General features: G+C 44.9%; 2 protein-coding genes across 2 annotated transcripts; one reads left to right on the top strand and one right to left on the bottom strand.

Annotated features, from left to right (window-relative positions):
• Positions 1–194: 194 nt before the first annotated feature.
• Positions 195–1,270, top strand: LOC136480636 (F-box protein At4g22280-like). The gene is made up of 4 exons (XM_066478121.1): positions 195–389; positions 433–563; positions 764–937; positions 994–1,270. Exons 1-4 carry the CDS (start codon positions 195–197, stop codon positions 1,268–1,270), a joined length of 777 nt encoding a protein of 258 aa, XP_066334218.1.
• A 414-nt stretch (positions 1,271–1,684) lies between these two features.
• Positions 1,685–3,010, bottom strand: LOC136480635 (uncharacterized mitochondrial protein AtMg00810-like). Its single transcript, XM_066478120.1, has one exon. The coding sequence runs from the start codon at positions 3,008–3,010 to the stop codon at positions 1,685–1,687; it is 1,326 nt and encodes a 441-aa protein (XP_066334217.1).
• Positions 3,011–11,583: the final 8,573 nt, after the last annotated feature.

Below are 11,583 nucleotides of genomic sequence, written 5' to 3'. Positions count from 1 at the left end.
AAACAATGTTCTCTGGAGTTTTGGTGAATTTTTTGTCTAAAATCTTTGTGAAATATACCGTTAAACGATGTGTTCCTCCGCCGTGTCGGATTTCACAGTTCCGACCGGTGCGGCCCGTATACGTATTCAGCCAGTATAAAAGGTAAGACGGTCCACGTCTCCAATGGCTCGCAACTCGCAAGGGCTTTGCGGCGATGGACTCCGGATCCACCACCGTCCTCGCCGGCGGCGGGCGCGACAGGTTAAGCAGTCTCGGCGACGCCACGCTCTGCCACATCCTGTCCTCCCTCCCGGCCACGGAGGCCGCGCGCACAGCGACGCTCTCACGGCGGTGGCGCCACGCCGCCGTGCACACGCTCTCCTTCGGGGAGGCGGAGGCTCCGCGCTTTGTAACCGGCGTCACCACCGCGCTCAACTGCCGCCACCGCGCAGCTGCGCGCGCTCCGCGTCGCGTTGGACGAGTCCGGCTTCCGCGGCGGGGACGATGCCACTAAGGCCGTGGACGGCTGGCTCTCGTACGCCGTGCATCAGCCTGTTCGGTTGGCTGATTCGTATCGTTGCTGGTTCGTGAAGAAGTACTGCTGTCTGGTTTGTGTGAGAGAAAAATACTATTCTGACTGGAAATTTACGATCATTTACGATAAACCACAGCCAAACAAACAGGCTTAGCGCCCGCGAGGCGCTGGAGATCGACCTGCACCTAGGCAGTCGGCACGGAACCCATCTGCGAGTGGGCGTACACCCTTGTTTCTGGCGGACCCAGTGACGTCAGAGAGGAAGAGGGCGACTACCGGCACGATGCGACGAACATGGACATGCGCTACGAGATGGCGGAAGGGCAAGACGACGAAGACTACGACGCCACCGATGACTCCGCTGCCGCCTCCGACGACGACGAGGAGTCCGATCCGGTGGTGGAGGAGACGAGGAGTACGTGGTGCCGAGAAGCCTCTTCTCCTCCTAGGCCGTGCTACGCGCACTCCGTCCCGGCAGCTGCTGCATCGACCTGCCGTCGGCCATCGCGCTGCCGTCCCTGGACACTCTGCACCTGACAAGGGTCACCGGCCGAAGGGGCGGCGCGAGCGCGATACAACAGCTCGTCTCCGCCTGCCCGAGCCTCGTGGACCTGACGCTCGGGGCCTGCGTGAACCTAACCACGCTCGAGGCCTACGGTGCTGCCACCAGCTGGGCACCGTCATCGTCGGCACGCCGGAGCTGCGGGCCTTCGAGTTCCGCGGCGCCATCCCGCCGGCGTCGTTCCTTATTGTAAGCGATAGGCAAAGAGAAATTGGACAACTCAAGTTGTATTGCTCAGAGGCTTACGCCTATATACATGTACATCACGGTAGTGTAACTGCTTAGCTAGCTACAATTAAGGAGAGCCATGGAACGTGGTGATCATGGTCGCTAACACCCCCCTCAGTGTGAGCGTCGGCGACGCACAGACTGTTTCGGAACTCCTTGAAGCTCGCCGTCGGTAGACTGTTGCGTCGTGGGTACATGTAGAACCTTGCATTGGCCAACATCGACTTTCTCCCGCACGAAGTGGACATCAAGCTCTACGTGCTTCGTTCGTTTGTGATGCACTGGATTAGAGCTCATGTAGCAAGCGGAGACATTGTCGCAGAACACGACTGTTGCCTTGTTCAGGGGACAGTCGAGCTCGCTGAGCAGTTGTCTGATCTCAGGTGCATTCGACCACAGCATTGGCAACCCCTCGGTATTTGGCTTCGGCGCTTGAGCGGGAAACTGTTGTTTGCCGTTTAGAGGACCACGAAATTAACGAGTCCCCCATGAACACACAGTAGCCGGAGGTTGAACGCCGTGTGTCGGGGCACCCTGCCCAATCCGCGTCCGAGTATGCGACGAGGTCGGACTGGGAAGATCGTCGGAGATGAAGTCCGAGCTCTGTAGTGCCGCGGATGTATCGGAGAATCCGCTTGACAAGACCTTGATGCGCCGTTGTGGGAGCATGCATGTGTAGACACGCTTGCTGAACGGCGTATTGAAGGTCCGGCCTCGTCATGGTCAAGTACTGGAGAGCGCCGACGAGACTCCAGTAGTCCGAAGCGTCCGCGGTGGACAAGGGAGTCCCGGTGGTGGTGGAGAGCTTCCCGGACGTGTCAACCGGCGTGTCGCTGGGCCGGCAGTCGGCCATCCCAGCGCGATCGAGCAGGTCGATGTAGTACTGCTGTTGTTGAAGCAGGAAGCCGTCTGGGCGCCGTTGCACCTGAATGCCGAGGAAGAAGTGCACCGGCCCCATGTCCTTGAGTTTGAACTCGGCGTTGATGGTGCGGATGACTCGACGGAGGATGTCGGTGGAGGAGCCCATGAGGACGATGTCGTCAACGTAGAGGAGCAAGTAGATGGACTCATTGCCTTGGTGAAGAACAAAGAGCGAGCTGTCGGAGCATGTGGGCTTGAACCCCATGGAGCCGAGGAAGGTAGCCAGGCGCATGTACCATGCCCTGGACGCCTGTTTGAGACCATAGAGGCTTTTGGAGAGACGGTACACCAGATCAGGGTTGGTGGTGAACCCGACCGGCTGTCGTGCAAAGACTTCTTCGTCGAGAACGCCATGAAGGAAAGCATTGTTGACGTCGAGTTGGTGCACCGACCAGTCACGCTGGGCGGCGAGATGGAGTACCGTCCGCACGGTTGCCGGTTTGACAACGTGACAGTACGTCTCACCATAGTCGACGCCCGCGCGTTGAGTGAAGCCGCGGACCACCCAACGGGCCTTGTATCGATCGAAGCTCCCGTCTTCCTTGAATTTGTGATGGAAGATCCATTTGCCGCTGACCACGTGCGCTCCAGGTGGACGGGGGATGAGTTCCCAAGTGTTGTTGGCGTTCAAGGCGTCGAACTCCGACTGCATCGCCTTGGTCCAGTTGGGGTCTTTGAGCGCCTGGTGGACTGTTCGAGGGATCGGGGAGATGGTCGTCGTTGTTGCCGTGGCAGCGTAGCGTGGGTTCGGCTTGAAGGTCCCCACGCGAGCCCTGGTCACCATGGGGTGTGGCGCGGGGGAGTTGGTTGTCGTGGACGATGAGGGCGGTGAGGACGTGCCGGGCGCTGACAGAGGCGATGGTGATCACGATCCGGACGTGGATGCAGTCGGCCTGTTGATGGGGTAAGCCTAACATAGCCTTTATGGTGTTGTACGACGGGAGCCCACGAACCATGGAGCGGTTGGGCGCCTCCGATCAGGACGCGGATCCAATGGCTCAATTGACCGTTGGGCCAATTGGTGGAGATCAAACTAACATTCTCCCCCTTGATCTCTCCTTATGACTTAAACTTAACTTTTTTTTTTCTTTTTCCCATTCCATCAAAGATTAGTGCATAAAGCGTGCCTCATCGTCACAGTCAGTTGTCATTAGATTTAACAACTACACTACACCTCTCTATTTTAAAATAGATACTCAACTAGGCCCTTAGTATCCAGAAATCATAGGCTTTCCCATAAACCCATGTCGACGGTGTGTTCTCTGAACGCACTAGGTGGGAAGCCTTTGGTAAACGGATCCGCAAGTACTTACTCGGTACTTATATGCTCAATGCTTTGAAAATGATTCTGGATTTTCTCCTTTTCAACATATACCTTAGTGTCAATGTGTTTGGCAGCACACTTGACTTGTTGTCTTATGAGTTAACGTACTTTAAATGGTTATTACTGTTGTCTACCATTGTTAAATCCGGGTACATATTCCCTTAACGTTCTTTTGTCTGTTCCTTAAGCCTCATGACAAGCTATATTATGATATGCATCACTGATGACACCACAACTGTTTCTTTGGAGCTTTTCCACAATAATACTCCAACTGCGAGTGTTAGAAACTGCTGTGGATTTCACTACACATCTCGTCAAGACTTAACTTTTTGTACCCTCAACTATTTGAGAGTACTTATTCTTTCTTACTCAGCATGAGGCCAATGATACTTTGCAAAATTACAAGACATTCTCAACTCAATTTCAGTGATCTATATCTGAACTGGACTTCTGCCAAAATATCCCGGATACATAAACTACGTCAGGGTAAGTTCTTACTTGTACTTGTACACACATCAAGCTTTCAACAGCTAAAGCATATGGAACCATGTTCATTTGATCGATCTCATACCGGTTCCTAGAATACTTAAAGTTCCCAAATCTATTACTCTTGACTATAGGAGTAGGCATAGGTTTACTCGCATGCATACTTTATTTCTCTAGAATCTTTTCTAAGTATGCCTTTGCGATAGTCCTAATACCCCATGTTCTTCTATCTCAGTGAATTTTGATTCCTAGAACCAATTATGCTTCACCAAGATCATTCACATTGAAACTTGAGGATAAAACTACTTCTCCAATGACAGATTAATATCACTACTAGTGAGTAGAGTGTCATCTATTCATAGGATGTGGAAAATAAATTTTCCATCCTTGAACTTCGCATAAATGTTATTGTCCTTCTTATTTTATTTAAAACCAAAACTTTCTCATTGTTTTCATCAACTTCAAATACTAATATCTAGAGACTTACATTTAACCCATAAATGGATTTCTACAGGCGGCATCCCATATGTTCTTTTCTTCCACGATAAAATCTTTTGGGTTGTGCCATGTAATTGTTTTCATATAAATCCCTGTTGAGGAATGTCGTGTTTATATCCATCTGATATAACTCTAAATCGTAATGTGCCATGAACACCATTATGATTCTAAAAAAATCCTTGCATAAGACTGGAGAGAAAATTGTCATTGTAATCTATTCATTTTTCTTTGCGTAAAGCATATTGCTACAAGTTGTGCTTTCTATCTTTCTACGTTCCCTTTAAATTCACATTTTGTCTTGTAGACCCATTAACAGCCTACTATTTTGGCTTCATTAGGAATTACTTCTAAGTCCCAAATATCGTTGGTATTCATTGAATTCATTTCAACTTTATATCTTTCTATATTCCCTTTGAAGTCACATTTTGTCTTGTAGACCCATTAACATCCTACTGTATTGGATCTATTAGAAATTTCTTCTAAGTCCCAAACATCATTGGTATTCATTTTAATTTTCATAGCTTCTAGCCATTTAAACGAGTAAACGCTTCTCATGGCTTCTTCAAATGAGGTGGGATCACCCTTCATTTGAATTTCTTTGCTAACATAGACTTCATAGTCATCAGAAAACTGGTTTAGTAATTCTTTGAGACCTTCTAGGCCTCATCTACTGGCACTTTCATATGGGGCTGTTGTTGCTCTTCATTACCAAGAGGTAATTGATTCTACAGGCTCCTGTATTATAAGACCCTTGTTTATATTTTTCATCTTCTTCTAAAAGCCAACAATAGGTGTTGTATAAGTCATACAACATTAACAGGTATTGAGAGATTTATTGTTTTTGAATCACTAAAGTGGGCATACAATCCCGCTTCTCTTCAAGTCTTAGGTCTCTACATATCTCTATATACCATGCTCCCCCAGATCTTTCCATCTTTTCTAAAGATAGTGTATCTTCAAATATCTTATTTTAGGTTTAATCCGTTAAAATCTCATATAACGCTTTAAGCACCACCTTAACATCTTTGAGACTGACTACACTATTTTCTTGTCGGGACTTTAAAAGGTTCAGGAATTTGGCTATTTCTCTGCTTAGGGGTATCGTTGTTGTGACCGTTGTACTCCTCCGACGATCGCATACATCTTAATTAATATTTATCTCACTCTTAATGAAGGGTATCTTTCTTAATTAAAAATTTTATCTCACTCTTAATGAAGAGTATTTTTCTTAATTAATCTTAATATTCTCCCCCTCGAAATATGGCATAAACTTTACTGCCATAATTTCAATAACTATTCAGAAAGCCTGTAAACGAGTAGACACTTTTAACTTACTTCATTCACATGATTGTATCATATAAACAAAGTTATTTCTTGATCTGTTTAGTAGTACACTTTCCTTAATTCACTTTAAGAACTCGACGAGGTCTTTCACTAGCAGTGCTTTTGCAAGTCATACTTGCATCTTTTCTTATTTTTGGTTAGTATTGACCATGACGATGTATTTCTATTGTGCCAAGGTCAATACTAGGATAGCATAAGAGCTACCCAAATTTCTCTCGCTATGCGGGATATAAAACATGTGAATCATTAAAAAACTTCTCCTGCCATGCAGGATTGACTAGCATAAGTACTATGCCAAAACTTCTTCCCATGCGGGATACATCTATACGAAAACTTAGTCATGACGACTAAAACTTCACTTATACTTTATTTTCCAATTAAATATTCCCGTTGGTTGTAATTTAATCAAAAAATTAGTAAACTAACAAAAATTGTCCTGAACTGGCTTGACTCAAGCCTTTTCATTCACATACCCCAACATTGCAGCCGAGTGATCTCGTCGGTTAAAATAAAACATACAATATGCTTCTACGTCAATTCTACATCACCGTTGGGCAGAAAATAGAATTAATGCATAAAACTGATAAATTAACTTGAAATCCATATAACTACTCTTTAAAATTAAATTCTCCCGTTGGTTCGAATTTAATTAGAAGATAATCAATATCATTGCAGCGGAAACTTAATAATGAAATACATTCTTTTAGTTTAGAGCATTTCTTGGTCCTTATCTACTCTCTGAAAAATTCACCACGTTGGTGTAAAATTTTCCAGAGATTTAAACTTCAAACTTAAATTCGTTATAATATTGTCATCATCAATGTTGGTCAGAAAATGACAATAGCATAATCTTACTTAAACAAAAAATGGACTACTCCTCTAATTAAATTTTCCCGTTGATTATAATTTAATTAGAGGATCAACATAATCATAATTTATTAAATATAACTGCTCTTCAAATTAAATTCTCCCATTGGTTTGAAAGGTTCGAATTTAATTGAAAGATAATAAACATTAAACTTTGCAGTGGAAATATAAAAAATTATTTATCTACTTTTCAGAAGCATTTTACTTTACTCATCTACTCTCTGAAAAAATTATCCCGTTGGTTCAAATTTTGACAGAGATTCAAAGCTTGACAAAATTCATCGAAATTTGCTTCTGAAAATTGTCAAAACTGCTTCTGAAAATAAATAAAAACTTAAAACATTAGCAACTGTTCATTTGGCCTGGCCTATGGAAAAACAGCATGCGGCCCAGCCCAACCGTAGCAGCGCGCGGCCCGCTTAGCGAAATCAGCCCACGCCGATTGTGCGCGCCGCCCTCCCCCGCGCCCAGGATGCAACCTGGGCCTGGGCTGGGAATTTGGCCCACAACGCGCCCCCCACACCGCTCCGCCTGGGCCAGTTGCCGGCCCAGCGAGCACTGGCCGTTGATCTCAAATCCAACGGTGGGGCGTTGATCTCGGCGGAACAAAACCCCACGGCGCCGGCCTCTCCCTGAACCCTAATCTCATTTCCTCCCTCCCCTTCTCTCTCCTCAGCGCCACAGTGACAGAAAAACAACGGCGCGACGGCCGCGCATGGCGGCCGGAGCGAAGGAAGACGGCGGCACGGCTACGGGGCCCCTCGCCGGCACGCACACTCGCCCTAGGCTGAGTGTGTCACCGTCGAGCGGCCTTGCGGTTGTGCCTTGGATCCCGAGCCTGCACGTCGGAGATCGCGCGGCGGCGCGGCGAGATCTCGGTGAACATCCCGCACGGTGGCGGTGGTGACAGCGGCGAGGTCCAAGTAGGTCCCTCTCTTCATGCCATCCTCTTGTCGGTTAGGGTTAGGGTTACGTATTCGTGGGGATTCCTAGGGTTCATCCAAATCACCTCCTTCTAAAAGCTCCTTGCTTTCTACCCCAAAGACTAGATCTATACTTGGACCTGGCTCTGATACCATTGTTAGTAAAATAGGATCATTAGGAGCATAGATCTAGCTGGTAGAATGGTTCTATTCAGGATAAAAGATGTAGTGCATCCTAGTACATGTAGAACTAGAGAGACAGAGAGGGAAGGGAGAGAGGTGAGACGTCACCGGTCATTGGAGGGTTTGGCGGTGGAGCTGGAGCCGTCCATGGCGATGTCGGTGATGCTGTGAAGTCCGAAATGGTGAAGGCGGTGGTGCGGAGGCGGTGCTATCTCAACGACGACTAGGCAGGGGGTCTTCCCGTCGCTGGGAGCGCCGCTTCCTCTAGATCAGGTTAGGGTTTCTCTATAGGCGGGTTGCGGCGGCTTAGGTCAACCTCGTACCTTGTGCCCTGGCTCCCACATCTCTTTTATGGTGCTGTGTGACGTGAGCCCACCAACCATGGAGCGGCTGGGCGCCCTCGATCAGGGCACGGATCTAAGGGCCCAAGTGAAGGTCAAACTAACAAGACGAAGGTGATGGAGGAGGTCAGGGGGTGGGTGATGAACAAGTCTGCCAACATGATGTTCTTTTAGCTTTTGCTTGCAAAACACAATCCATCTCCTTGGATAGTCAAAGTATCTCAAGTTTGACCAAAATTATAGAAAAAGTTACAAAGATTTATGACATCAAATAGATATACTATGAAAATATAATTAATGAAAAATCTAATGGTACTTAGTGGGTATCATAAATGTTATTATCTTATCGTATAAATTTGGTTAAACTTGAGATGCTTTGACTCTTAAAGATTCTTGGAATAACTTATAATTTGGGATGAAGAGAGTAATTGACAAGGGTAATGCTAAGGTACATCCTTTACCTACAAGGAGGTAATATCTCGAATAAATCTGAGTCGTTGATTTTTAGATTTTTTAAATCAATTAATTAACCTAAGAACAGAAAAAAGAAAAAGAAAATATCTTCAAATCCCCTCATGCACGGGACAGACAGAAGCGGCGGCCGGCCGCGCGGCCCTTCCTTATTGATTGCACGGCCTTCCTTTCAGCATTTTTACATATACAAAAAAATATCAACATGTATACAACAGCTTTCACGGTTTATCCAGTTATTAAAAGTTACGTTACATATATAAAAAAATATCAATAGTTAACACATTGAGACGTTAACTTTAGCAATCTAAAACATGTTATATGTTGACACATTGTGTATATTATACTAACTCGAATAAAACTATATTTCATAGTTGAGAGGGCCTTAGCTGTCACGTATATTGAGCATGCAAAATGGCCACGTGAAGTTTCATGTATGCACGTAAATTTTCGTGCACATTGGGCACATAGTCACATACGTCAGTTTCACGTCAGTTTGAGCACATACGTGTGGTACGAGTTATTACTTGAATAAAAAAAGGTAGTTTATGTTAATTAAATTATGCTATATCTAAAAGTTGCAAAAAATAAAAAGATTTACGACATCCAATGGATCATGTATGCATCTTTATATCTAAAACTTTTCCTGATTTGTCATACTTTCCAAAATTAAAAATTAAATAAATATATATTTCATATATTACCTTCTGAGAGATGGTAGGTGATCGTAACCGTCCGAAACAAATGCAGGGCTCACAGTCGTTTGGTTGTTCTTTTAGCTTTTGCAAAACCCGATCTACTGACTACAGGAACTATATGACAGATGTTGAGTAATTGAGAAAGCAAGCGACTACTCATCACCCGGTTGATAATTGATACACACTACTATAGAAACATTTTTTAGGAGCGGCTCGTAACCTTTTGTAGGGGCGGTTTAGCTAGCCGTCCCTACTAAACCGTCTCTATAAATCATGTATTTGTAGGGGCGGTTCTCGGGCCGCCTCTACAAATCGATTTGTAGGGGCGGCTGTAGTACCAGCCACCCCTATAATACTTGTTTTAGGGGCGGTTCAGCCTAGAACCGCCCCTACAGTACGTTTTTCCGTAAAAAAAATTAAATTTACAATTCAAATTCGACCATAACACTGTTTGTTTCCGCGTATTCCATCCAGCGTTCGCGTTGCCGAACGCCCCACGACTAACGTTCCGAACCACGTTCGTGTTGCCGAACGCCCCGCGACCAACGTTCCGAACCGCTTAGACTACAAGCACAAGAGTATTATATAAACTACAATTACAAATCCAATTCACAAGAATATATGCAATCCATCATTAAATAGACATAATTCATAAGGTAAAACCAATGTCAAATTACATACACATTGTTATCAACGTCCTAGAGCTAGCCTTTCAGTCTCACGAAGGTGTTGGTACTGAGGATTTCTACCTAAGTCAGACTTTCGATCATGGTAGGCGCCTTTGACGTGTACAATCTGATCCAATATAAAGTTGCAAAGATCGCCAACGAGCTCTAAAAGTTGGTCATCCTTGTATGGGTTTCTTTTTATTCCTTTCTCTTCTTTCCACTACAAGAGAACAAGTTTCGGTTTAGTATTTCATACCATGTACGAAGTTTTTATACTACGGGTGAAGAGGTTCAAACTTACCCTTAAGGGGTGTCTCCTGTAGGCACCGGTATTACTCATCATAGAACATATATAGTATCCACAATGTATACTCCCAGGCTTTTGCTTGGGGCACTGTGCGTTTTGCATATAAAAATGTTAAGTAATGGTTTTGACAGTCATGTAATAGAGTACTGAAGAAGTAAGTTACACTTACCGCACATAGTGTTTTTATAGCCAACTTTTTCTTCCTTGCTAGATCATGCCTTCCGTGATGTGTAGTGACATAGAACCTAAATGCCCTGTTTGAATTATTTTAGCAAATACAACTTGTTAGTATCCAAAAGTGAACGTTACAAGTATGTATACAAACATATAAGCTAATGAGGATTGTCGATATGTATACGTCTTGAGAATCGATATGAAGTCTTTGTATGTCACCGGGTCCCTATCTATTGAATCAAAGACCCATGTCATACTCCTCCCGACATCGACGGCTATACAAATCCAACGGTTGCTGCATGGATTTAATCATAGAACTAGATAAGCTCTTTTGCATCGAATAAAATATATCGAACAAAGCTTTAAGTATAGAGTTGAACTTACTCAAAGTTGTATGGTAGCCATATAGTAGAGTGTTGTTGGAGAATTTTGAAAGCTAGGGCAATGTATGCCGCAACGTTAAGGGACTCTTCCCTTAGTTTCGCTATATGGATGTGCTCTTTCTCTCGAAGAGTCTTTGCAGCAGCTAGCTCTTTGCCATCCAGTTTCCACTGTTTAGGGTAATTAAAATTTGTTTGGGATATAGCTTGAGGGTCTATATACTCGGCTTTCACACTTGGCACTTGTTTGATAATGTGCACTTGCATTCTACAAATCACGGCGTGGGTTAGTTATAACAAAATTCAAAGATTATATTCATATCATATCGAGAGGAGAAGGACTTACAGGCACCATGTGCGAATTAGATTCATCTCCATTGCTCTTAGGTGAAAGCATATCTACATGTCATTGAAGTCAAAGACAATTTTCCCGGGTAGGCTTCCAAATGTGCCGGTGGGGAAACATGCTTGTATGAGATCTATGCTCGTTGGGAGAACACGCAAGTACCAATCATGGAACTTTCTCATTCCAAGTGGTAGGCGCTGGATGTCCCAGTTTGGTAGTAAGGGCTTGCCTCTTTTATATGTTTTTGGGCACTCCTTTGACCATTTGATGGCATCAACATTTGGATACTGCTTTGCAATTTGGTAGAGTTTGCTAGTGACATCCTCCTCAGAACCCCATGATGGGAC

This window comes from Miscanthus floridulus, chromosome 9, assembly GCF_019320115.1.
Source record: "Miscanthus floridulus cultivar M001 chromosome 9, ASM1932011v1, whole genome shotgun sequence".
NCBI lineage: Eukaryota > Viridiplantae > Streptophyta > Magnoliopsida > Poales > Poaceae > Miscanthus > Miscanthus floridulus.
This window is presented reverse-complemented; position numbering and strand designations above follow the sequence as displayed.

Excerpts from the sequence above, each read along its gene's own strand:
- LOC136480636 (XM_066478121.1), top strand. The coding sequence starts at position 195 with ATGGACTCCGGATCCACCACCGTCCTCGCCGGCGGCGGGCGCGACAGG. Across the intron at positions 390-432 it reads AGGCGGAGGCTCCGCGCTTT|CTGCGCGCGCTCCGCGTCGC; the intron begins GTAACCGGCGTC and ends GCCACCGCGCAG. Across the intron at positions 938-993 it reads GAGGAGACGAGGAGTACGTG|CTGCTGCATCGACCTGCCGT; the intron begins GTGCCGAGAAGC and ends CCGTCCCGGCAG.
- LOC136480635 (XM_066478120.1), bottom strand. The coding sequence starts at position 3,010 with ATGGTGACCAGGGCTCGCGTGGGGACCTTCAAGCCGAACCCACGCTAC.